This window comes from Talpa occidentalis, unplaced genomic scaffold, assembly GCF_014898055.3.
Source record: "Talpa occidentalis isolate TD23 unplaced genomic scaffold, MPIMG_talOcc4v2.1 talOcc4.7, whole genome shotgun sequence".
NCBI classification, from domain to species: Eukaryota; Metazoa; Chordata; class Mammalia; order Eulipotyphla; family Talpidae; genus Talpa; species Talpa occidentalis.
The window spans coordinates 104,914,280-104,942,055 of record NW_023605083.1 but is presented as its reverse complement, the minus strand read 5'-3'; the positions used below and the strand labels follow the sequence as shown (position 1 = coordinate 104,942,055).

The 27,776-nt window shown below is 43.3% G+C and overlaps 1 protein-coding gene across 1 annotated transcript; it reads left to right on the top strand.

The window, feature by feature from the left end:
* The first annotated feature begins 864 nt into the window (after window positions 1-864).
* Window positions 865-13,759, top strand: NFIL3 (nuclear factor, interleukin 3 regulated). Its single transcript, XM_037493675.2, has 2 exons — window positions 865-925; window positions 11,912-13,759. Exon 2 carries the CDS (start codon window positions 12,085-12,087, stop codon window positions 13,468-13,470), a length of 1,386 nt encoding a protein of 461 aa, XP_037349572.1. The 5' UTR covers window positions 865-925; window positions 11,912-12,084; the 3' UTR covers window positions 13,471-13,759.
* Window positions 13,760-27,776: the final 14,017 nt, after the last annotated feature.

Sequence of the window (27,776 nt, the reverse complement as noted above, 5' to 3'; positions counted from 1 at the left end):
CTGTCGGCCGGGGCGCTCCCCGCGAGCAGCGCGGGGCTTTGTAATCGCCGCCCACGCAGCCCCGCACCGCCGGGACCCGCCGACCCGACCCCCTCCCCACGGCTGCCTGCCGCGAGCGCCGGCAGCTCACCAGCGCCCCCCATCGCCTCCCCAGGCGTCCACCCCAAGAAGGCGGGGGTCCTCCGGGAGTGTGCCGCGCGCGGGAGGCGGAGGTCCCTGCCACGCCCGAGCGGCCGCAGCTCGCGGCCGGGAGCTCGGTGGGCGGCAACAGGTAGCCGGGTTGGCTCCGCGCTTGGACACAAAAAGCGCCTCCGCGCGTGAGCGCAGGTCCCGGGCTCCGAGAGGCACCGCGGAAACCTGCAGGGCGCCGGCAGCGGTGGAGGCAGCGGGACAGCGGAGCGAGGGGTCTCGGGCCCCTCCCCAGGCTGGGACGGGCCGAAACGGCCGCGCCGATCATTGCGCAACCCTAGAGCGGGGCGCGGGCGCGGGTCCCCCCCGCGCGCGGGCCACGGCCGCGGCGGCCACTAGCGAGCAGGACGCAGGCGGCCGGTGGCGCGGGCGGGGAGGGGGCGGGGGCGGGGGCGGGCGGGGCGGTGCCGTCGAGACCCCGCCTCCGCGGGTCGCGGCCATTGGTGGCGCGCGGGGGGCGGTGCGGACCCGACGATTGGGGCCGCGGCCGCCCGTCACGGCGGGGCTGGCGGGCGGCGACGTAGCGCGGCGCTCGGAACTGACCTACTAACACACATCTCCCGGCGCGGCCACGGCGCCCGCGGACCCGGCGCGCCCGCCCGCCCGCCCGCCCGCCTCCCGCGCCGCGCCCTCGCCGCCGCCCGCCGCCCCGGAGGCCCGGCCGGACCCCGAGCCCGAAGGCCGCTGGGCCCCGCTCCCGGCCGCCCCGGCTCGGCCACCGGAGAGCAGGAACACGGTGAGTGCTCCGCCCACCGCCGGCCGGGCCCGGCGCCCCGCGCCCCGCGCCCGGCTCCCCGCCCGCTCCCGGGGCGCGCGGCCGGCGGGCGCGGGGCGCGGGCCGGGCTGCGCGCGGGGCCGGGCTGCGCGCGGGGCTGGCCGGCGGCGGCGAGTGTGCGCGGGGCATCCATTACATAAACTTTTGCTGCCTTGTCGGGATGGGACTCGCCACCTTAAGGTGGCTGCTTTGATTGCAGCGCCCTGGCGCCGGCACGTAGTCCGGGCTGCCTTGCGCTCCCCCCACCGCTGTTGCATAATGTCTCCTGATTTCAGGAAAATTGATGTTTTGGTAACGATAGAGCGCCGGGGAGGCTGAGTCGAAGCTGAACCGTCCTCAGCGGGAAGGGCGATGCTCTCTCCTTTTTCGTGCCTTCTGTGGAGCCGGCGGCCAGGGGGAGCGCAGGGGGCTCAGGAATGGGCACGACTCTTGATTTTCTTGTCGAGAAATAGGGTTGGTGGCGTGAACGGGGACGGCGCTCGGAGAATGCCTGCACGCCGTTTGTTTGAGTCTGGGGCCGTGTCTGCACAGACGTGTCACCCTGCTGGTCTTCGGCGTGTCTTCCCGGCGCTTGGGAAGGTTGTGGGATTTGTCCTTGCATCCATTGCATAATCTGCCCACTGTGAAATATTGGCTGGGATCATGGGCTGATGTGGGAATGTGCGCGTACGTGTGCAATGATTTGGTAATTTTAGCGCAGCGTTGGGTATTAGATCGTTATGTACATCTACGCTACGTCTCAAATAAAAGAAGATATTTATAAACACTCCTACGAAATAGGAAAGGAAAGCATTCCTCCAGTTGAATTTCGAGCGTGGATACTACCCGGCTTCGCCCCTGAGAGGTTCTAAGATATTATTTTAAAATCTGGGACAAACCATTCTGACGATTACCCACCTCCCCACCTTCCTAATTTTGATACATTCCGTTCAATCAGTTCTTTTCCTCACCTTATTGTCATTCCCTTTGCAGACACAAGACAGAGCACATAATAGTTTCCTGGAAATGTTGCATTATGTAACTGCCGAATTTGCTGGCGGTGAGCATAGGAAGAGGGAGCTAATTATGTGATTTTATAATCTTGCTACAAAGAAAGTAGGACAATCTCCGCCTTTAAAATGTCACTGTAACAGTTTTTTTTTTTTTTTTTTTTTTTTTTTTTAGGATATTTTAAACAGGAAAGTAGACAACCGGGGAAGCATTGAGTTTGCTCATGCTGGGGAATGTGTCTTTTGCCCTAAATGAAATGTGTGTTCTTCTAAATTTAGCCCTAACTATCTCATTTTAACAATTGTGGCCTCGTGGTGCTATTTCTGGGTTTTTCTCCAGGGCTGTGTGCAAATACAAGTTCAAGGCCATTTGCTGTAGTTTTAACTCCACGCCTTCGGAGACCTTTGATAAGATTGTATTTTTAGGAAGGCATTTGGCAGAGCCCGGTGATTTGCTGATTGCTGACTGCTATTTATCTTTTTAAAGGACACTTTAAGAAAGTGCTTTTTTCTCTGAGAACAGCAGAAACGGTCAAGTACTGCCTTTTGGATCTCGCTTTTGTAAATAAAGACAGCAAATGAGGTCACAAATATTTATTTCACATAGTATTTTTTTTCTTCCAGAATAGATATGATTTATGAGAAACAGATACAGATTAGTAGATTGTATTTTTGCCTGAATACCCTAGTTTTACTGATGTGAAGCTATATATACACACATATATACATACATACACACACACTATATATACAATATATACCCACACGCATATATATTTTGCTCAGATTTTAAATTTCTTCCTTGAACAATTAGTGTAATTATGTGTGACATTTTAACATGATGGTGTTTATGTATCAGGGCTTTTTTCCCTAACGTAACATTTAAATAAGGTGCAAGGTCTTGAGGGGGAGGTTGGTGTGTGTAGGGGGGTGGGGAGAGGGTGAACGTATTGAGATTCACCCGGGGAACCAATTACTACCCCAAATAGTTGCAATCGCTTTCCAAGGAGCTATTATTGCTCGGCTCCACACCGCCCCTCCCCACTTCGCCCCGGTCCCTGGGGGGTGCAGACCCCGACCTACTTTGGAACTGGGGCTGGGAGCCGGGCCCTGCAGGGTCTGCCTAGCGCCACCTTCCGATCGCAACCTCCCGTGATCGTCCGTGCTGCCCCGCGCCCTCGCTTCTGGGTCCCGGGAGTCTGGGGCGTTGCGGGGTGGCGAGCTGGGGCTCGGGGTCGAGGTCTGGGAGCGCCCTGGGCGGCGCTGGAGCCCGGACAGCGCCTCGTCCCCTGCTCCTCCTCGCCCCCTCCTCACATTCCTTTGTTCTGGCTCGGGGGTCCTGGCGGCGCCTAGGCCCCACTGCGCCGCCCAGCAGGCGGGGGCGGATCCCGGGAAGACGGGGCGCTGGGGGCGCGGAGGACCCGCCAGGGGCCGGGAAGTGCTGGGCTCTCAGGACCCCCCTAACATGGTGTACGAGGGGACCGGGAAGAGTGGGGGCGACTCCGACGAGAGCGCAGCCCTGCGCCCAGAGCCTCTGTTCACGTCTCGGCTGCCTGCCTGCCCGCCCTAGGACCGAGCAATCCGGGGGCCCACCTCGTAGTCTCTGCACCGTGAGCTTCTGAGCACCGCAAGACACCTTTGTTCCAGGAGGTTTCATTGTGTTTAGCAGCCAAGAGCTTCTAGAATCTCGGAGTGAAAAAAGACCTAAGAAAACCTTCAAATGTCAACAGAACACAGAAATTAGGGGTGGGGGCGCTCCAGCCTTGGTAGAGATGTGGAAGGGAGAGCACCAGCTTGCTTGTAATTGGTTGAATGAATGATTTTTTCTTTTGAACCTGTAGTTTATGTGATCAAAGGCTAAGGTAGAGAGAACTCACAGCCATAAGATTTTCATTCTTGTCATAAAGACTTGAAAGATTGTGCACTTGCAATTCCCAGTGAATTCGGAGTGACACCTCATGTGTTCTCAGAAAGTGCATTGTGCCATCAGCTTTGTTGAAGACTTGGTTTCTGTGGGACGGTAGCCTGCACCTCTGGCCTTCATCAGTTTCTCTCTTGAGTTCCAGCCTCTGCAGTGGTTAGAGAAGGAGCCTTAATGAAGTACAGGGCTGGCCCCCCACCTAGCTTATGAACTTTGGTGCTCCATTGATTTCCATTGGTCTCCAGGATGAACTTAGGAAATAAAACCTGGGAAGCTGGTTAGTTCTGAAGGGCTGAATAAATGCTTCGTGTGTAATTGATCAGGAACCAGAATTAAAAAAAAACAAAACAACAAAGTTACTCACCTTCGTTTTTCTCTGCCAAAATCTCTGTGTAGTAACAGTAAGGTCTAAAGTTTGAATTGAGCATATAATTAAAGAAATTCTGAAAATACCATTTTTTCCATCGTGATTAACTTTTCTTAAAACTTTTGCCATTATAGTCAATGGTAATTTAAGTTTGAGGGAATAGACAGAATCGCAGAACCTCAAACTTCTCAAATCATTGCATTAAATTTTGGGGGAGCTGCTTGAAGGAACAGAGAGGTGAGTTGATGGCTGCAGGAATGATGTGAAAAAGTGCCAGACAGCTTGGCCTTTCCCTCGTCCCTCAACCTTTCTGACCGATTTCCCTTGGGCTGGTAATCTCTGCATCAAAAATTCTATGGTCTGAGCTCAGAGGCCAGTTAGACTCCACAAATGAGCTATCTGGGAGGGAGTACATGTGCCCTAACTCTTTGAAAACTAAGATCCAGCCCTGTGAAATTGTTGAAAGTTGACCATTTTGCTTACTACAGAAGTTGCACTTGGTTTACCTGTATACTTGCAACATAGGTCAACAATCAGGAAAGGGCCTAGAACTAATAATCTTCATCCTTGCCTGTTCACTCTTCAGAAATGAGATTAAGAACTTAGTTTTACTAAACACTTACCAGGCATGTACACTGTGGTGAGTGTTCTGTTATCATCCTCCTTTTATAGATAAGTGAGTGGAGACTTAGAGAAATTGATTACCAGCCCAGGTCAGGAGCCTGAAAATGGGATGAAGGTACCATGCTGCTAACAACACCCCCCCCCCCATTCTGTCCCCTTTCCTGGGTGTGAATTGCAAACTCACTGTAGTTTTTGAAACAATTTCCTTTTCTGTGTTAAAGGCTTATCTTTGCAAAGTGCAATTATAACATCACTGTGATGCAACAGCCTGAAAATTAAAACCCTTTGTTAGAGCCCTTTCACAGGTTGAGCAATGTGCCTGACTCACCAGCTGAGTTGGATATTTCTAGTTGACCTTGCCTTGGTCCATAGAGTCAGTTGCGAGAAGGGAATGTCATCGCTGCCTGGAATGGAAACGGTGCAGTCAGATTGCTGAGACTTTATTTTTACCCTAGTTAAAATCGCACACACTTCATTATTTCCATTGTAATCCAGATGGCACTGATGCTGTTAAAAGTTGTTTATTTTTAATTTGTATTGAGGAATGAGAGCACACTTGGGATTTAATTCAAAATATGACAGAAACAATGTAATTGAAGTTTCCTTTAATATTCATTTCTTGTTTTTGTAAGGTATGCCTGCTTTTCACAGGGTTCACATATTGTTTGATATCCTGTTATTTTTCTAAATTATATTTGAGTTGATTTTTATCCAGATCGGACTCCTAAGAGAATGTCGAAAGACTCTGACCTTCGATCACAGACATTACATAAGAGCTTTTCAGTTTCAAAATGATTTGTATTACCACCACCCTAATTATCTCTCAGATTTCTTTGCAAATAACTTCCCTGTAGTTTAAAAAAGTACTGTTTCTCATATGGTTTTAATTAGAGAACATAAGCTTGTTTTTATGATAAGAAAGTTTAGTAGGGATTTACTGGACGCCACTCGTAATAATCTGTGCTTTAAGGCCTTGGTTTCATTGGAATCAGAATGATGTTTGTGAGCCTTTTAGTTACCAGAACATGGTGTCTTTTATTAATTAAATTTCTAGGGATCTTAAACTGCAATTAAGTAACTTTCAAATAAACACTAAAAATAAATATTTTTTTAAATCCACTCTTCATAAGGCACAGAGTAAAGTAAATGACATTTGTTATCATCTCACTGGGGGAGAAAAGTAAAGAAGAAATTAAAAAGTCAAACAGAGGAGAGTTGGAATGATTCTTCCGTATAATTAGGAACATTCAAGAACTTTCCCTGCCATCCCCTCTCCCCACCCCGTTCCTCCACCCACATCATATTTGCCATCACCCCTTGTTGCGGTATTCTGGTATTACTTACCCATGACAGAATCTCCTATAACTGGGTTACTTTGTCATTGGTAGTGTCTCTTGGGGTTTCAGAATAGTTGCTAGACTAATAAATTACTTTGCTGAAAATTTCAAGAAAACGAATAGGTCCCTATTTTGAAATGAGGGCAGACTGTAAAAATGCTTTACTGCCCAACCCCCACCCCCAAATTCCTCTCCCTCTTTAGTCAGGACAGTTTCGTCTGTGTTTGTCAAGCTGAGCAGTTGTTTGGACGTGTTAGTGTCTGTGTGCTCATTCCACGCAGAGTTCAGAGTATCTTCATTATGTACTGTGTTTTAACCCTGACCTCTTAAGAAGAACGTCATGTCATGCTATTTCAAAATTATATCAATGCTTTAATAAAATTCAATGTTGTCATCATGTTCATTAAGTTTAAATCTAATTTTCAAGTAGCTCTTTGTTGAGGATAAAAGAGCAAAAGGCATGAAATATTTTCATTTGTCATAAACTTAGGTTTTGACACATTTATTTACAGATGTACCCAAATAGAAAAAGTAGGTCAATCTGTTGCTATGATGGGATAGGATTTTGGCAAAGTGTGAGAGTCTGTTTATGTGTATGTTTGTATCTTCATCAAGTACACATTTCTTCTCTGATGTTAAAGGTTCAGTTCTTACTAGAGATAGAATTATGTTATTAATGGGAGGTACTTCACTTACAGAATTTTTTGAAATGGTAGCTGTACAATACCTCTGAGGGAATAAACAGTATATTCAGAGAATGCTGGTAAAATGAAGTAGTCCTACAAAAATGTTTCCAAATCATTGGGCACATCAAATAGTATTTCATCCTGTATTGACAGGATTTTAAAAGCAAAATATGTAATAGGACCAATTTGCAATAAAACTGCCCCCTTTAAAGGATAATAAAATTTTCTCATTGTAGGCTTTAATGTCTACACCATTAATAAGATTTTAGATGCTTGAAATAAAATGTTTCTTCTTTCCTTGTTTTGTTAAGAGTTTGAATTGTCAACCAATATTTCTCTGAGAGAGGAGATAAACTCAGGGAAGATACAGGTCTGTCATTCAAAATATAAATAACGAGATTGCACTTCCTTGATAAATTTGGACTAGAATTTATCTTGTCAAGTTAAACCACATTGTAATCTTAATTAAAAACCATGTTTAGGTCATCTGACCTAAGTCAACTGGAAACACTGAGGCTGATGAATCAGAAGGCCAGCCTATAGAGTTCGGGTGATGTGCTGTCAAAGAGCATGAATTAGTGACAGCATGTCTGCATTACGTGTTGGAAAATATGTCAGTTGGAATGCAATGACTCCTGCTCTTAAATTTCTCTTTTTATTTGTGTTTTTAAGAAGCAGCTACATTATCTAATGGGTATAATGAAGCTGGTTGTGCTGAACACGCCAGCGTCATAGAATTGGCATTTAGTGTCAGTTACTCACCGAAGCGGAAGCCCAGCACAGTGTGAGTGGTGATCTAAAACAGGAGGCAGGGGCGAAGTGACTGTCCAGTTAATCATAAGGGAAAACATTGCAATTTGAAATGAAGTTGTTAGTGTAGCATAAACAGTGACGTCTTTAGCAGCACTGTAAACTACCTTTGCATGCCTTGGTGATCTTCTGACTTCCCTGCTGAAGGAGGCAAGTAGATCCCAGTAGTGCCTCCGTCCTTCACTGCATGTGAGCCAGGGCATGTCCACAGTCTTTTCTGTATTTTAGCTGCCCACCTGCCCCCCAGCCGCCCTGTTGGAAACTGGATTCATTTTTATAAACTTATCACAGGTCACAATTTCCATTGCTATACTTTTTATTTTTTTCGCTATTGATTTTAGCGTCGATAGGATTGCAGGGCAATCAAACTTTTAGCAGAGATATGAAAACAAAGAATGTTTTCTCAGCTCACTACATACTCTTGAGGATATAAAATGATTCTGAGGGGCCTCCCTGGTGGCGCAGCGGTTGAGTGCTGGGTTGCGAAGCTGCCCACGGCCTCTGTGGCGCCGGTTCGATCCCCGGCTGCTCCCCGGCCACCAGAGGAGGGTCCCACATGGCGCGCAGACCTCTCCTGCCACCCGCTGCTCCCCTCAGCAGTGTACTTCGGTCCTTCTGCCTGCTCTGCTCCCCGCTCTGGCTCTGGTGAATTCTCTCACCCTCCCGCGCTTCTGACTGTACCCAGTGCATGTATAAACAAAAACAGACAAACAAACAAATAAATAAAACACGCCTCTATAAAAAAAAAGTTTAAAAAATATAAAAAAATAAAATAAAATGATTCTGAGGAAGTTGGCGAAAAGTTCCAGATGGTACCTGGGTTGGCCTAAGAAGTTCTGGCAGTGTCTGGTAGTGCTTTGCTGCCCCCAAAGTGATGTAGTATATGAGTGTCCATGGCTCAGAAATAACTGAGAAGGCGCTGTATGTAAATGAGATGCACAGATACTCACCAGAACAACCCCAGAAAGATTGGAGGGGGTGTTCTTAGAGGGCTGATTGGACTAGGGTCAGCACTGCTGCTTAACTAGCTGTGACACTGGGCAGGCAGATCGTTTAATTTCTTTGAACCTTCATTTTTTTTGAAAATGGTTAATGAAATGTGGTAGGCCAGGCTCACAGCAGGCAGAGTAAATGTTGCACAGTAAGTCTTCAACAAATTACAAATGTCATGATTGTTTTTCTTATTATCACTCTGCCAAGGGAAAAAAGCAGTGCAGTTAGAAATACTTGTGTACCAGGGTCCAGGCTGGTGGCATGCCGGTCATGCCCCTTGCTCACTACCATATTCGTCAGTCTGGCTCCCACCAAAGACTAGGAATGCCTTGTCTCCTCCTTGCAGTTTGGTTTTTACTTCCGTCCACATGAGCTCCCAGTCTGGCTCAATGCCCAGTATACAGTAGGTGCTCCATATATGTTGAATCAAGCAATCAAACAGTAAGTGAAGCTCTTTGTCATCAGTAAACAAAATCTTTTTTTTTTTAAAGACTTTACTAATCTCATTAAATTAAAAAGAAAGTATTAGAAAAGTTGTTTGGTCACAAAACTTTCTTAAGTCAATCAAATGTTGAGCACCTAATATGTTCATTTTGTTGCTAGGATACAAATATATTAATGTGTGCCCAAAATAGTTTGTAGTCTAGCAGGTATACAAAGTAGGAAGATACACAGTGTACAAATTCAGCATCTATCTCTACAGTATCGCTCACTGCTACTACTGATAAACTCTTTTCAAGATTATGTGATAAATAATATTACAGAAAATATCCTAAAATAGTATGTAGTGATTTGCCAGTGGAGTCAGAGAGACAGTTAATACCTACAAATGAAGAAAGAATCCCAGAGTCCAGTGCATATCGTAAAATTGACATAGGAAAAGATTAACTCAAAAGAAGGAGATAGTCTGCACATGTTAAATGCAACAACAAAGTTGTAGAAATGATGAAGTGGACATATAGGGGCCAGAAGAAAGGGGTCAAAGAGATTTTCAGACAAATTTGGGATATCTTCATTAAATGGAAATAGGACTATTTTTTCTCTTCACTGTGGTGAGGATTGCCTGTCCCCACTCTCACTATAGTCTTAGCATATCCCTTTGGACCAGGAGGTTGAGAAAAGTCCCAACACACTTGATGTGCAACTTAGATGATAAATATGGAGATAAGAGAGTGAAATGATGAAAAATTTAGGAAAAGCAACTAACTCAGGCAGAACGGCATAACTGTAAAAAGTTTTAGGTAAAGGTGAAATGTGAAAAGTAATGTCATTTTTTTTTTTTGTTAAAGAAGGGACAGATTGAAGCATGTATGGAAGAAAAAGACGCCAGAGTTGAGAAAATCCCCATAATAATGGTGTGCATGGAACCATATGATTTTTTTTTTTTAAAGGAGTATCTGAAGAGATAATAGAGATTTAAAAATCTCATTGGAAAAAAAAATCAAAGTAATTTTTCCCTTTGACTGGAATTTTTACTCTTTGCTTCAGTATTTTTTGGACTTTAGGATTGAGAGAATGTAATGTAGGAAACAGAAACCCTTCATAGGAGGAAAGACTATTCAATGTATAGAGGAAAGCTAGGTTTTCATATCAGAAAACTACATGAAAATCTAGGAGGTAGGATTGTTTTACTAGGTTGTAATTTTCCTTTCTGCCCCATCATTGCCAGCTATGGCAGGCTCCTTCACTTCTTCTCCCACTAATGTTTTATTACAAAAAACAAACAGAAATTGGTATTAATAAGCACAGTTTCACTAAGTTACTACGGAAACGGCTTGGCTCAGTCTGATGGATAAAAACATGACATTAAACCTTATTCTTTATGATCTTGGAATTATTACATCATTCCTTCTGTTCCTTTTGGAAAGGAACTGGCAGGCTTTTCCAGCTGATAAAATTAAACTTCATTTTATTAGGCATTATAAAATTATGCATGAGAGTGACGTAAAACAAAAACACTAAATCTTTTTAATGTGGCAGGGTAGAATGGCATATGCGGATAGTTCTGAATGAGTGGTTGTCTCACCGTGTCTTGTTTATGAAAATATTGCCTGCTGGAAAATAAGGTGGAGAAGCACATCTAGAATACAGATCTAAAACTACCACAAAGAGATTATTGCTGTTAGAATCTAGTAAGGATTTATGATCTCAGAGGTCAAGTCAAATTCAGATTATAAATATTTCATCAGTCGAAGAGGAAGCTATTTGATGATTCTATTTTTAAGTTCTTATATGTTCTTTGAAACTAATTGGTAAAATGGAAAGAAACCCTTTCTATAATTATGTTCTCTCACTTTGAAAATATTTTAAGTTTCAAGAATGCACTGTACTTAAAAAAAAATCTCTTTTAATAGTAACTGTCTATTTTAGTCCCAAAGTGCTACATAAATGAAATGACAGAATTTTCAGGACCAATAAAGCACTTTGGATGCTTCGATTTTAAGTGAATGTTTGCTAAGTCAGTCTGAAGGAACCACAAAAAAGACCATTTCTAACCTCAGCACAGATGCGTCAGAAGAGATGATTTTGTTAAGAATCCTTTTTGTCAGGTGTGCCAAGTCACCTGGTAGAATAAGCTAGAAAGGAGACAGCAAGGCAGTCAGGGGTGTGTTAGACAGGTTTGTGTCCAGATTAAAAATCAGTGTGTGGGGTTTTTATTTTAGTTTCCGTAGAAATAAAAATTGAGCTCCATTTTATATTTTATTCATTATATGTTTGCAGAATTTGTTTACTGATTATTAAAGAGTGTACTTGGCAATGTTCCTTTTAAGATGTGAGCTTGTTTGTTTTGCAGTGGTATAAATGTTACCTAAAATTTTTCAGAAGCACTACGCTATGCAGGTACTATTTAAAAACTTGCCAACCTGGTGATCAGTCATTTCCTTCCTGTAAAGTTCCCTCCCAACAGGCCCCCTCCCACCACCATTTCTCCTGAAATACAGCTGGCCTCTGATTCTTCTGGGCAGGTGGTACTGGTTTTTTCTCTCTCACTCTCTTGGACTATATATTACGCTGCTGATTTAGTTCTCGCTATGAATACGTCCCATACAACTTTGTAATATGGACATTTGGTACTTACTTCCTAAGATCGCAGGCTCTCTGAGGGAAAGAACTGTGTCTTATCAGACCTATACTCCCTAAGCACTTAGCATAGTACTTTGTACAGAACTGGTAATAAATACTGATCAAATGGATAACTCTTTCTTTGTGTGTATTTCAGGCAGCCTAGAAGACCTCTGCTGCATCCAGTAAGAGCCTGTGAGATTGAACCCAGACAGTCAAACAGAAGAAAGACTATTGATGGATTTTAAGCCACGGTGGTTAAAGCATTTGAGATTACTGGGGAAATAATTGGTCCTCCTCCGCCTCATATCTAGGTTCAGGTTGCTTCTGATGCAGCTGAGAAAAATGCAGGCTATCAAGAAGGAGCAGGCATCTCTGGATACCAGCAGCGTGGACAAGATGATGGTGCTGAATTCTGCTCTAACCGAAGTCTCTGAGGACCTTACAGCAGGCGAAGAGCTACTTCTAAATGAAGGAAGTATGGGGAAGAACAAATCCTCAGCATGCAGGAGGAAACGGGAGTTCATTCCTGATGAAAAGAAAGATGCCATGTATTGGGAAAAGAGGCGGAAAAACAATGAGGCTGCCAAGCGATCTCGTGAGAAACGTCGACTGAATGACCTGGTTTTAGAAAACAAACTAATTGCACTGGGAGAAGAAAATGCCACTTTAAAAGCTGAGCTGCTTTCGCTAAAATTAAAGTTTGGTTTAATTAGCTCTACAGCATATGCTCAAGAGATTCAGAAGCTCAGTAATTCCACAGCTGTGTACTTCCAAGATTACCAGACTGCCAAGGCCAATGTGAGTGCCTTTGTGGATGAGCACGAGCCCTCGGTGATGGCGAGTAGCTGCATCTCTGTCATTAAGCACTCGCCACAGAGCTCTCTGTCTGATGTGTCAGAAGTGTCCTCGCTGGAACATTCGCAGGAGGCCCCTGCACAGGGGGGCTGCAGAAGTCCTGAGAGCAAGTTCCAAGTCATCAAGCAAGAGCCGATGGAGCTGGAGAGCTACGCGAGGGAGCCCAGAGATGACCGGGGCGCCTTCCGAACATCCGTGTACCAGACCTACATGGGGAGCTCTTTCCCCGGCTACTCACACTCGCCCCCGCTGCTGCAGGTGAACCGATCCTCCAGTAACTCCCCCAGAACCTCAGAAACTGACGAGGCCGTTGTCGGAAAGTCATCCGACGGAGAAGACGAGCAACAGGTGCCCAAGGGCCCCATCCACTCTCCTGTTGAGCTTCAGCGTGGACTTGCCACGGTGGTTAAAGTTCCAGAAGTGAATTCCTCTGCCTTGCCGCACAAGCTTCGGATTAAAGCGAAAGCCATGCAGATAAAAGTAGAAGCCTTCGATAATGAATTCGATGCCACGCAAAAACTTTCCTCACCTATTGACATGACATCAAAGAGACATTTTGAACTGGAGAAACATAGTGCCCCAAACATGGTACATTCTTCTCTCACTCCCTTTTCTGTGCAAGTGACGAACATTCAAGATTGGTCTCTCAAACCAGAACACTGGCATCAAAAAGAACTTAGTGGCAAAACTCAAAATGGTTTTAAAACTGGAGTTGTTGAAATGAAAGACAATGGCTACAAAGTTTCTGACCCAGAGAATTTGTTTTTGAAGCAGGGCATAGCAAACTTGTCTGCAGAGGTGGTCTCACTTAAGAGACTTATAGCCACACACCAAATCTCTGCTTCAGACTCTGGGTGATTACTACTGAATGGGCTCCAGGCAGATGTCATTTGCAATAGATGAGTACATTTGTATTAGGCTGAATTTTCACTGGACCTGTGACGTCATTTCACTGTAATGTTCACATGTTGTCTGTTGGGTGTCTGTGCACAGATAATCTGAAGATTAGATTGCGTTATTACTCTGCCTTGTGTATATAGTCAGCTCATCCTTGCAAAGGCTGTATATACTGAACATTATTTTTGTTGTTCTATTATAAAGTGTGTACGTTACCAGTTGCAATAAAGGATTGGTGACAAACACAGAACTTCTGCTCCATTGCACTTGATTTTAAGAAAAAGAAAAGGCAATTTAAATTCCAAAAGTAGATTTTATGGCGTTCTATGTTTGTTTGGGGGAGTGTTCTCCTCCTGAGTAAGAGAAAACTGAAATGTAAGTTCAGCAAATAATTTGCTTTTCCTCTCATTTGACCCAGGCAATAATAAGTTTCAAGACATTTCAGAGTAAGAGAAGAAACAATGAATTTCCTTGCAGTTGAGGCTAATTTACTAAGTCACTCCCCTGTTCTTTATTTATATTTTAAGGTTAAGTTTTTGCTATAATTTTTTTTTAAAGTAGTGTTTGCCATCAGCGCTTTTTAGTCATCTGTCTTTTAAGTGTGACACATGGATGTGGATAGTTGAATCACTGACCCACTTATTAATTAGAGGTTCTTTTAAAAGAGTGGATAAAGACTAAGGATGAAGTCATTTTTATGTTATTGTAAACTTTAACAGTCCTGGAGTGTAACAGTCTAGGGCATTAAGATAGTGAAATACTGGTTTTATTTCGTTTTGAAAACTTCAAAGAACACATCAATTATCACATAGCAACCAACATATATTCTCAATATATATAATGACTCATTTTTAAAAGCTTTGTTAATGATGAATATAAATAATAGCTATGTTTAAGGACTCATTTGGAAACTACTTATAACAGAAACATCCTAAAAAAAAAAAAAAGCATCATTCTGAGTAAATTGGTGGGTGATAAGCCCATTATTGATGATTTGTCTGGTACCCTCCATTGGCCCAGAGGAGTAAGTGCCGTCACGCGTGGGCTCAGGGTACTTCTGTTGCATGGCAGGTGCCACTGGCATCGGGTGAGGTGGGAAGAGGTGGGTGGATACTGGCCAACACCACCAACACCCTCTCAAGAACCATCTCTTTCCACACCTTTTTCTGTTCTGGAAGTGGGTGGAGCAACTTGAGGCTTCTTAGAATACGTGCAATGTGACTTAACCCTCTCTGTTCCTCTATCTCCTGGGTGCCCTGGAACAGCCCACTGTTGCAGGGGTCTGCTGTCTTTTGACTGCCCAGTTTGGTAAAAGCCTAATTTTTCATATGTTAAATTTCCTGTGTTTTTATATTTTTAAAAGTGTGGGCCTTTGAATCAAAAGCAATGCCAGCAAAAAACACACAGAAACGACATCCACTTTGTCCTTTAGTCACCAGTTTTCTCGCTGGATCTCCTGGCCCTTAGAGAAATGTGTTGCCAATCTTACCCATGACCTTCTCTGTTAGTATATTAGTGACTAGGTGAAACCTAGAAGAATGTCATAAAGCAGAGCAATCTGAAATATCGGACGGTAGTCTGGACCCTAAGGCCTCTGACAGCTTTAGAATGAATGGGCTGGATCTAACAGTGTGCATTATAATGGGGATGCAATGCAATGTCATATTCCTGTGTTAAACAAAAAGAAAAGCTGCCCAGGTTCACAATGGGGAGGAAAACAATAACACAACTACATATGGGGAGAAAATAGCTTTAGTTCTTTCCAGCTCACTTTGAGTCAGCTCCCAGTGGAATATTTGGTCTTGTCGACGCAGCGTCCAAGCACAGAGACAACTGTCCTGCTGTCCCAGGGTGCACAGGCCTACGAGGTGCAGTATAGGCATTCCACAGGAGCCTGCCAGAGATGGGAGCGTTCACAGCCCTCAGAAGTGTGAAGAAAACTGTGGCTAAATTGCCCCCAAGAGGAACAAATCTTATACTGTGTGGTATAGTAAGGGCAAGTGGACAGAAGCAAGAAAGGTAGATCTTGAGTTGTTTTAAAGCAGTGCATTCATCGGGCTGTGCCAAAGCACTGGCCCTCCTGAGACCCTGCACCTTTCATAGTGATTGATCACAGCAAATAAACCATGCTGGGATGCCGTGTTCCTTAGTCATTTTGCCTTGTAATTTCAAGGAACTAAGATGTAGTCAGATGATGTTTCAAATGCTCCTCTTTAAAAATAAAAGGAATGAACATTTCAGAACTCACTAGGAATCAAGGGAAGATAAAGTCACATTTAGCTGTGACACTTCTATTTCATGATGTCAAACTAAGGAAATGATACCGTCATTCCCTCCTACTCACAACGCTCAAAAGAAGTGATAAGGAAATGTGCTTCCAACCAAATAAATCTATAACTACTGAAAAACAAGAAATGGAAGGCTCAGAGCCAAAGTTTTAAGAGTTCCCAGAAAGGTGGTTATCAGGTAGGTTCAGTAGGAAGAAGCTGCAGCTGGCAAAACACAAGCCTCACCCAGGCCGCGGCCTGAGCGGGGAGGGGGATCCTCAGTGACCAGCAGTGCGGCTGATGGGGACACTGCAATAGAAATAGTGAATTTCCCCTGAGCCGATACAGGAGGTGGTGGGATCCAGAGAAGCAAGGCATGGCCCCAGGCTGCTGTTCCCCTGTTGGGTACAGATATGTGTGTCCCCAATGACAGGCTCATCCCTCTTGTGTCCAACAGTATCTCTTTGCTGCTGTTATTTTATTGCTGTGTCCACTTTATAAAGAGGGAAATACTGAGATTCTGAGGTTAACTTGCCAAAGCTCTAACAGAGGTCAGAACTCAGGCCCCTGGGACCAGGCCACGGGACTAGAGGATGTCTTATCTGCAGGTGAAAAGGAGGGAAATTAAAGTGTCCCCGTTGTGCTTTTTCTCTGTAAATTAGTAAATCTGCTCTTTAAGCATCCGCCTTCATATTGCATGACAGTGTGTGATGGCCCCTTAAGGAGCAGCTACTCCCTAATAAAAACAGTAAATATGTGTGTAGTTCCTCCACTTCATCTGGATGCTCACCTCTTCTGAAGTCCAGACTCCCATAAATGGGCATCTTTTGGTCACATAACCATCGTAAATTGAAAACATTAAAAAAGTTGTTAGTTTTTTAAAAATTGCTAACTATCAACCTCATTTTTAAAAACTAGAGTAGCCCTGAAAAGTGAGTGTCATTGACAGCACTCATTTGGTTTGGGTCCTTTGTGTGTTTTGCAGGGCAGGGTTGGAAATTGTTCAGGAAATGCAGCCATTGGGATGATTTGTACAGTGTCCCAAAGCTGCCCCAGAAAATTTTCAGTAAGAAAAACTTGCCAAGGATGTGAAATTGTGGGATACTCACAGAACTTCTGAACTGCAGTGCAGCTAGAAAAATGTGGACTGGACATTTTCTAGAAAGGTAATATAGCAGATGACTGGCTTAAGGCTTTGGCAGTATTTCCCATGGAGGTAGCTTACCTTGACTCTAATGGACAGAAGGGAAAAGTATTTCTAAAATGAGTGGAAATAAGTGGTAACCACCTGGGTAGAGGAGAGAGGTGGCATTAGATGGTGACAGACACCACTTAAAAGGTCCAGAGAGCTTGCAGCTGTGGCACTGAGTCATGGAGCCAGGAGTGCTCCCGGGCTGGTACGGTTCAAGTTTGATGATGTGAGCCAAGTGAGAAGTACTAGGTAAAAGAAACTAAATCAGCCAGTCACCCAGATAGCATGTCTGATAGCTCCTTTGGTGAGGCTTACCTACTCACGAGGGAAGAGGAAACTTTGGGGAAAGTGCTGCAATAAAGTCAGAATTCTGGGCCTCCCCGGTGGCGCAGCGGGTTGAGCGCTGCGCTGTGAAGCTCTCTGCAGCCTCTGCAGTGCGGGTTCAATTCCTGGCCGACCAGGGAGATTCCCACATGGCGCGGCAGACTTCTCCTGACTCACCCACTCTTCCCCGCAGTAGTGTCTTTGGTCCCTCTGCATGTTCTGTTCCCCGCTCTGTCTCTGGTGAATTCTCTCACCCTCCTGTGCCTCTGACCTGTACCCCAGTTCTTGTATAAATAAATAAATCTTTTAAAAAATAATTTTAAAAAAAAGAAGAAAAAGTCAGAATTATTTAGAGTTCTGAATATTCAGAATTATTTAAAATAAAGTCAGAATTATTTAGAATTCTATCCTTTGAAAAGAATAAAGTTCTTCTGAAAATGTATAGGGACCAAATCATAAAGATAGGAAAAAAGAGGACAGAGGAAAGAAAGCTGTTTAGCACCAACACGGCGATGTAAGAGGGATAGGGCAGGGGAAATGGGTGAAAAGTCTAAATGAACCACCCTGTGGTAAACAGATACTCATTGTAGCAAGGCTTATAAATAGGGGGTACAGTGGGGGGCGGGGAGTGGTATCTTAGCAGCTTAGCAGCTGTGAAGACATCCAGGGTGAGAGGAAACTTCCTTTTTGAAGAAATTAGCACGTGGCTGGGGTCACAAGGAAAACCCGAGCAACAGTGATGTCAGCAAGTACTGACACCAAGAGACATGAGTAGGTTGCTTTGCAGAGAAGGTGGGAAGGTGTCAGAGGAATGTTGTGCTTTGGAGGGAGCTTAGGGTGACTTGATGGGAAGGAGATAAGGAGAAAAGAGTGGTGAGCAGGAAGTCATCAGCCTGTCTGAGTTTATTCCAGGGATCAGGGGCCAAGTAGAATGTAACAAGGCAGTGGGAAGCTACACATAAAGTTGGGTTTTGAATACAACAGGGCTGTGCTTATTCAAGGGGCTGGACACCCCCTTACTGAACAGAAGCTTGAAGAATGCAAGGCCCCATTAGAAGGGGTAATTTTTCTGAGAGTTAGTGTTCAAATAGGCTTTGGAGGGACAGAAATCACCTATCAAAGTTTTTGTGGGGAACATGTCTTGATTAATCTTTGTAAGAATGCCATCTGGTCCTTGAACTTAAGAGTTTCTTTAAAATTACAACTGACCCCCAAATCATTCCGTTTTGCTATTTTCTGCCTTGGGTACCATCAGCCTTCTGAATATTTGTAAGATATTTGTAAGATTTACCATCTGCTATTGCTCACTATGTCTTAGATTCCTGATGTAATAAAAATATAAATTATTTTAAATGGTTTGTTTTTAACTTCTTACTCCTTTTCACACATGTCCCCTAATGAATCCTTATTAAGCCATTAAAGTAAGTATGATAATTTATTATTACATATTTGCTTTTCTGTAAAATGAGAACAGCTTGTCTATAATGGTAACAGAAGCTTCGATAACATCTGCTTTGGAGTTAACTTCTAACAGGCCTTGCCTGGAACAATCTGCTCTCCATAAAAGGGCTTCAATTGTTCCTGAGCCCCTGAGAAAAGATGGTACCAAATCAATTCCTGTCACTTTGATTTACATCATTTTTTAAGTCATTTTATTTTTGGCTGTAGATATTCTGTTCTTAAAAACATACTCCACTTACAAGAATTCCACAAAAAATCCATTGCTTAATATAGAATTCCTTTATATATAGACTGAAGTATTAGGAAGAGACATAGAATTAAGTCAAAGAATGCATTTATTGTGATCTTTGAGGTGTTCTTGTCATTTGAGGAATTCTTGCAATGAGTCAGAGGAACAGAAAGCTAAGTTAATCTCTCAGGATCTCTATCAGCAGAACTTTTCCTGTGTGATTAGCTGCAGTAGCAGTTCATTTACAACCGGTTTTAAACAAAGTTGTCTGCTTTGACCTGTTGAAACACAACTGTGATGTCAAGGCAATTACCTGGCTTCTCACTAGGAAGACTAAATTTTGCTGGTCAAGGTATGGTCTGGGCTCTAGCAGCTAGCAATTGATCTGGAAGCTTCTAGTACTAGAGATTCTCAGGCCTTACCCAGAATTAGAATATGCATTCTACCACTGTATACTATATTCTAATACTGTACATGCTGTAGACTAAGTATCTCATATCTACAATCTAAGAAGCCTCTGTCAGGGGTCTTTCTGCAATGTTTTGCTCACTCTGCTATTGGAGTGCTTTTCACATTGTGCAGAGATTATGTTTAGGTGTCCGTCAGCAGGTCTGGACTGCATGCTCCTCAAAAGCAGGTGCTGTGTTCTCCCCTTCATTGCCTCCTCAACTTCTAAGAGACTGACACGCGCACATACATGCTCAGTATGTATTTGTGAACAGACTGGACATATTTGGAAATAAGCAGCCTCTGAGGCAGTCATCTTGTACTCCACTTGACAGGTTCAAAGTGGTGGATGGAAAAAGTGCAGAAGACCACGTCTTCTAACCTGGTCTTGGGACATTCCACACCTGTGATGGGGCTTAGGTCACCGCATCCGTTTGCCTCAGTTTCCATATTTTAAGGTAAGAATACTGACTTATCTCCTTTACTGAATCAATCTGCTGATAAAAGCCAAAGAATTATGGAATAAATTTGTAACTTTAAAAAGCTGAAATAGTAAGCATCAAAAATAGCTCAATGTAAATAAGAGGCCATAATCTTTTTTTCTTTGAACATACCATCAGAACAATGACATACCAAAGCTGAACTCATAAAAACCGAGAGTAGAATGGTGGTTGCCAGCGGCTAAAGTTGGGAGGAACAGGGAGAGAATGGTAAAAAGGTACAAACTTTCAGTTGTAAGATGAATAAGCTCTGAGGAGCTGATAGAAAACAAAGTGATTGTAGAGGATGACACTAGATTATAAAATTGAAATTTGCTGAGAGTAGAACTTAATTTCCTTGAACCTTAATTTTTTGAAAATGGTTATTGTGAGGTTAATGAAATGTGGCAAGCCAGGCTCACAGGAGGCAGAGTAGGTGTTGCACAGGTGACTGTCAGGGCTGCCATCACAAAGCACCAGACACCAAGTGACTTCATAAAAATGTATTTTCTTACAACTCTGGAGGCTGGGAGTCTGAGATCAAAATCCCAGCTGGGTTGGCTTCTCCTAAGGGAGCTCCCCTTTGATAGCAAGCCGTCTTCTTCCCCATCCCTCCCCACATAGGTAACTGTCTCCCTGTAGGTAACTGTGCCCTTATTTCCTTTTCATAGAAGGAAACAGGTCAGGATGGATTAGGGCCCACTCTTAATTTTATTTCCCCTGCAAGTCTCTATCTCTAAATACAGTCAAATTCTGAGGTACTGGGGATTAGGACTACAATCCTAATTGTAGTGGGGGTGTGTGTGTGTGGAGGATTAGAGGATTCACCAGAGACAAAGTGGGGAGCAGAATAGGCAGATTGACTGACATACACTGCTGAGGGGAGCAGCGGATGAGACAGGGGAAGTCTGCTGCACCATGTGGTTATCTCCCTGGGCGGGGATTGAACTTGTGCTGCAGTGACTATGGGTAGCTTCATAGGTTGCGTCTTAATCACTTGTGCCACCAGGGAAGCCCAGCATATGCATTTTAAAAGGACACCACTGAGCCCATAAGCAACTTGTTTTAACTTTGATAGTAAGTATTTGGTGGAGTTACAATAAAGCTAAGGTGCCTCCTACAAGGTATCCACTCCACAAATCCAGCCAACTGTTAGAATTTCTCATTATTTCTAACAGGTTATTTCAGAAATGCAGGCACTATTAAATAACAATGGTGAAGCAAGGCATTTCATCCTGGGTAAGAGAATTGACTCCTATATGATTCATATAAATAAATGTTCTTAAAATAGTTTTAAAGTTAGGAAAATATAAAAGAAACACAGGGTCGAAATATAGAAAGTTAGTTCTAAGGCTTCCCTTCCTCTCATTGGATCCCCCTAAGATGACCAATGTTAAGGGACTCAGTGTCTATTTTTCCACATTAAAAATGCATCTATATGAAAATTTATGAGAAAACTTACGCACATATGGAGATTCCATATGGAGGGCTTGTCACACCCATTTCACTTATCAAGTTACTCATCAGCATATGCCAGTTTCATGATGTAATTTCAATGGCATTATATTTAACAGCTCAACATTACATATAATCAATGCATTTCAATGGGGAGGGGATGTTAGTCATGTGCCTCCCACTTACTGGCTGATAACTGCAGGAAGCCCTGGTGCTCAATTCCTTTCTTGCTGAAAGGAATTGTTTGGTCATTAACCATTATTTCTAGCACCTTTCCTTCTCAACAGAGAAGGATGAGGTATGCAGTTGACCTTGAAGAATGTGGGCTTGAACTTCACAGGTCCACTTAGACGCAAATTTTCATCTAAGCTAACATAAACTTAAGGTATTGATAAACACAATACAGCACTATAAATGTGTTTTTTCTTCCTTAGGGCTTTCTTAATAACACTTTCCTTTCTCTAGCTGACTTTACCAGAAGAATCCAGTATATAATGCCTATAACATACAAAAGGATCAGACAGGATCAAGAGACGCCTACTTTCCTAGACATTCTTGCAGCTAAGGGTAGAGAAGTGACCTGATTTGTCAGTGAAATGAAAGGAAAATTGGCTGTGACTTCTGACAAAGGTCAGTTTCTCTCCTAACAAAAGGGAAAAAAATGCCTTCAAATGCTCTTTCCTGACATTACATAAGGTCACATGAGGCTATCAGGCCTAGGGAAGGGGCAAGAAGGCTGCAGGATTGCTGTGACATCCAAGAGAAGAACAGTTCCCCAAGAATTGAACTGGGTTGAAATTAGTAACTTCTGTTCATCAAAATGCACCAGTAGGTGTGTGAATTGTCAGTCTCTGGACTGACGATTCAAAAAAATAAAAAAAGAAACAAAATTTTTCAACAGGAAATTAGGAAGAAGAATGTCTACATCCCATAAAATTTAAAAGTTTGATTTTAAAACCATAGGGACCATAATACCTTATTCTAGGAATGTTTCACATGACAAAATCTATGGCTCAGTTCTGTGTACTTATTGGTTAATAAAGAGAACATGGAGATGCAAACTATAAAGCTAAAAAGCAGTAAGAAGAAATATAAATATTTTTATACAGACATTATTCTATAATTTAATATATAATATTTTATTAAATAAACATTTTGGGGCCTCCCCAGTGGCACAGCAGTTGAGCACAGGGTTGCGAAGCTGCCCACAGTCTCTGCAGCGCCGGTTCGATCCCCGGCTGCTCCCCGGCTACCAGAGGCGGGTCCCACATGGTGCGCAGACCTCTCCTGCCGCCCGCTGCTCCCCTCAGCAGTGTACTTCGGTCCTTCTGCCTGCTCTGCTCCCCGCTCTGGCTCTGGTGAATTCTCTCACCCTCCCAATGCTTCTAACTGTACCCAGTGCTTGTATAAATTAAAATAAATAAATAAAGCACAAATGTTTAAAAAAATAATAAACATTTTGTTTTATAAACAAAATTTCAATATATTTGCAAGAAATAAAAATATAGTAGGTTAAAAAGATAAAGACACAGGAGAGTAGGTAAGAGGAATCCCAGATACATGCGCTTAGATTCCAAGTGAGAAAGAGACAGAGGTTACCTGAAAATTATTTCCTTGCAAAGTGCCAATCTCTAGAAAATTGTCTCTACACATCTTTAATAATCAGAAGCAGAATTGGTCAAGAGATCAAACACCAGCTCGGACCCTCAATAACTATAGGACCCTGGTTAGGTATTTTTCTTTTAACTAGCTAGTTACCTTTTTTTTTTTTTTAAATAAAAAATGGGCATTAAAGTACAAATATTCAGAGGTATGGCAAGCAGTTGGCCAGGTTGCTGGCATCACAAATGCACGGAGGTCACTGCTATTCTCTCCTCAGACTGAACCTGATTCTCAGGGCCTTAGACTCAGACTGGAATTTATACCAGTGTATGCAGTGTGATTTATAGACATAATTCATCTCTCCCAGCCTCCAACTGGCAGAGAGCAGATCTGGGTCTTCTCAACCTCCATAACCACATCAGCCAAGCCTGATAAGTCGGTCTATCTCACTGTCTCTGCCTCTCTGTCTCTCTCTCTACCTGCCTCTCCCATACACACATCTATCTACTGGATTTCTTTCTATTTTTCCTGAGAGAGCACTGAGATTTGTGACTTGCCAGCATGTAAGTTGCTGCTGAAACTGTGGATGTGAATCAGCTCTTCCCTAGAGGGTTTGTCAGGAGCAAAGGGGACAGCACCTAGGACAGCACCACGAAGACTTCCAGGGTCAGGAGCAGGACAAAGTCTGTATACAACACCCAGGAGAAACCAGAGGGGAGGAGCAGAACCAGCAGCCACAAGGTGCCACAGAAGTCAGAGCACAGACACACGAGGAAAGAGAGGAGAGACATTTTAAATAGAATTTGGACTTTCTACCTTGTTAACTTTAAACAGTCAAACAGCCATATTTCTACATGGACTTGCTTAATCTTCATGGTGTCTCCATATTTAATTGAAATGTTACTGCCTGGGGATGGGGTGAGAGAGGGGAGTTGCAAATGGAAAGGAATATTGCTTTATAAAATGTTTTTCTTTGAGGCTTACTGGGAAACTGACATGAAGCCAAAATATGACTTATGCTGTGTGCCACCAGAGTACTTGTTGAAAAGGAAGAAATGCAGCCTGCAGTTAAGCCCGGGGTGTAATCACTGTTGGGGTGTAATCTCTGCTGGGGGTGTAATCTCTGCTGGCATCGTGGGGCAAAGGGTGTCTCCTGGTCCGTGGAACAATGTCAACGTTACACTACCACTTAGGAAGAGTCTTTGTCAAAATCAGCTAACCTGACTTGAATGAAGCCTTCTGCTTACCTCCCCACTCATGGATAAAAGAGAAGATAAAGGAACAGGGAAAACAGCTCTACAGGAAACATAAAATCAGAAGAAGGGACCCCTACAGTATAGTTGTACTGAGTGCACAGTGTGCAGTATAACTGTCCCTTCAAAAACTCAAGGTCATGTAAAAGGGTTTGGGGGTAGGCACTAGAAGGGACTATGTTTTGTTAAGTGAGATTATACTACATGGAATAGTACAATGTATGTTCCTTAATTGAATCCTGGTGTGTACACAACAAGGCAAATTTTGAGATCGTTGGAAAACTTAATTCTGAATTGAATTTGGAGATTTTGGGGAATTATTGACTTTGTTTGGTATGATGATGATCAAGTGATTATAACACAAAAGGTTTTTTAAATGCATTCTAAACTACTTGGAGATGAATTATTTCTATAAGTCATACTGCAAACACTGCAAGAAAAGGTGGGGTGGGATGTCCTTTTTTTATAGAGCTTTTAGACAAAAAATTTAAGGATGAAATGTCATGTCTGTAGCTTACATTAAAATATTTCAGCACCTCCCAAATTAATGAGGTAAATAGGACAGAATTAGACATTTCTAACGTTCACCAAAACCTGACTCCTCGTACTTTCTGATGGCTGAAGAATGATACACTCCCCCTCATGTTCCTGAAATTGATGCAGAGTGCCCTGCTCCATAGATCAGGCTGGCTGAACAGGAGTTGAAGTAACATGGTGCTTCTGGGGCCAGCATGTAATCACAGGTTCGACTCTCTAGATGGCTCTTAGCCTGTGCCACAGCTAATGTGGAAGCTTCTTGTTTTGATGTTGGCACCTTAACACCACGAAGTCTGTCATCCTGGGTCTAAGAGATGGCTAAACGAAGTACAATACTGATCTTCCCACCAACCTATGATGATACATGTAAGGAAAAAAATTGTTGCTTTAAAAGCCACTGTAGAGCCTCCCTGGTGCCAGAGGGATTAGTCTCAGCACGGTTGCCAGTCATTGTAGCATGAATTCGATCCCCGGCCAGGGAGCTAACCCATATTGCATAGCAGACCTCTCCTGTCTCGCCCTCTGCTCCCTCAGCAGTGAGTTTCAGTAGATCTGCCTGTTCTGCTCCCCACTCTGTCTCTGGTGAATCCTCTCACTCCCTGCACCTCTGGTCGACACCCCAATTCTTGTATGCATAAATAAATAAAAACAAATCTTTTTTAAAAAGCCACTATGAAGCCATGGGGGTTGTTACTGAAGTATAACATAGACTTTCTTAACTGATGCAGTGAAGCAGGATGGTCCCAAGTTCCTACATGATGTCTATGTCAACCATGCACCATATATACGAAGATGGTTGCAGTAGCCTATACCCAGGCATCTAGTGTCTGTTGATATTCAATTCTACTGTAGAAGACAAGAAAACAAATGGAAAGGGAGAAAGTTTAAGATGTAAGTCTACCTAAGTAGTTGGTGGACATGTAGAGTGAAAGACATTGGCAAAATTCTTGAGTAATATAAACTAATCAATGATTAATTAATAAGCAGAGTGTGTGTGTTAACACAGATACAGAGAGAAAAGATAATAAAATTCATGACTTGAAATACACATGAGGTACCAAGGCACTAAATATTCATGAGGTTTTAATTCAAACACTCTTTCTGGTCCTCTGTGTCCTCTGTCTAAGAAATGGCCATTACAACCCACAGCCACCCAGCAGGTTAAGTGGCAATTGAGCAGTGGCCCCAGTAGCCTTGTGGCATGACCATGGACAGCTTTCCTGATGGGGTTTTCTTATCCAGCTTTCCTAATGGGGTTTTCTTATTCATGTTCCTGAGAACATGATCACAGCAGAGACAGTGGATGCAGCAGAGACAGACAGACAGACAGACAGACAGACAGGTGACATGAATTCTGTGTAGCCAGCGCTCAGAGAATGTGAACCTCTACCCTGCCTGCTAAGTCTGTTATCTTCCCTATTTCTTTTCTCTTGCTTCTCCTTGAGTGTTTTAAATTGACTTAATAAACGAAGTGCTGGGAGTAGTTTAGTTTGGCTGATGAGACATTCTGTGCTGTGACCTCAGGGGCCACTTGGCTGGTGGTGTCCAGTTGGGGGAGGAGTTGGGAGGAATCCCAACTAAGTTAATAGGGAAGCCAGGTCATGCTGCAGAAATGCTCTCTGAAATTAAAGCAATATTGAAGAATATCTTTCAACCTCAGAAGAGCATGAAAAACTGACTCATGGTTTACTGTAGGGAAGCCATGAACAAGAGATTAGGAAGTACATCCAGGTCAAAACTCTGATCCAATCTATAGGACACACACACACTCACAATCACAAAGCCAAAAGAGATGACTTCATTGACAGTGGGAGCAGTGAGTAACGTGGGTGAGCAGAAGTGCACAGCAGATATTAAGCTGAAGAAGCAACTACTCCCCTTGGGGAGCTGCCCTGAAGGCCTCTTCGACACCAGGCCTTCAAGCTTGCCTGCGGCTCATGATTGAGCAGAATAGCTTTACCAAGACCCTAAAATACAGCCCATATTCCCATTACTCATCACAAAAATGAGGAAACTATACGAGATCAGACTTAAAACAAATGGATAAAGAATTTAATCAAATCCTTAAAGCAAAGCAAACGAACAAACAAAACAAAAACTATTGGATTATAAGAATAAAATGGTAACTAGCAGAATAGAAGTGGGAAGGGCATGTAAATTAGATAAAGGGGTATCGACTGTGTGGGTGGGTAGGAAACAGACTTCTGGTGGCCCTCATAATGTAGTGTATACCTCTGTCTAATTATAATGTAGCACACTTGTAACCTCGGTAATGTTTAAACCTATGTTACTTCAATAAAATTTTTGAAACGATTTTATCAAATATTAAGAAACATAATTAACAGAGCCAAAGACAAAATACTTTGCGGAGTCACTCCATCACTATAGCTTTCTCTTTTCAAGAATGTCTTATACACATGCCAGATGATTTCACTCAGATGTGGAAGAGAGTGAAGCAAAACAGGGAACTGACGAAACTAACCCCAAATAAACCCTAGAAATATAACTGCGGGATGGAGGCTATTGGGGGCGGGGGTTGGGGGGAGACTGGTAGTGTTAAGCAAGAGGGGAGGGGCCCAATGGTCTAGGGTAGAGGACTGAGGGTACTTTGGGGGGCCCTGTGGCGTGATGACAGACATTGGAGGTGTGAAACTCTTCCCCTAAATCATAGACACTCTTGTGAACCAATGTTATTCAATTAAAAATAAATAAATAATAAGATGTCTTAGAAACGGAATTGCACTACATTTAACCTAGTGAGCCAGGTTTCTTTCACTCAGAATCCGCGTCTGAGATTGCCCCAGGTGCTGTGTGTATCAATTGCTCCTTTCTTTGACAGCAGAATTCACTTGGTCTGGTTGTAGCGTTGTCCCCTTATCCACTCACTCATGGAAGGATATTTGGGTTGTGTCCAGGTTTTGATTATTAAAGGTCAAGCCTGTGCAAGTTTTCGTGTGAGAATATCTGTTTTTTCTTTAGGGTAAGAATGCAAGAATGGGATTGCCAGAACCCCTGGGAAGT

Excerpts from the sequence above, each read along its gene's own strand:
- NFIL3 (XM_037493675.2), top strand. The coding sequence starts at position 12,085 with ATGCAGCTGAGAAAAATGCAGGCTATCAAGAAGGAGCAGGCATCTCTG.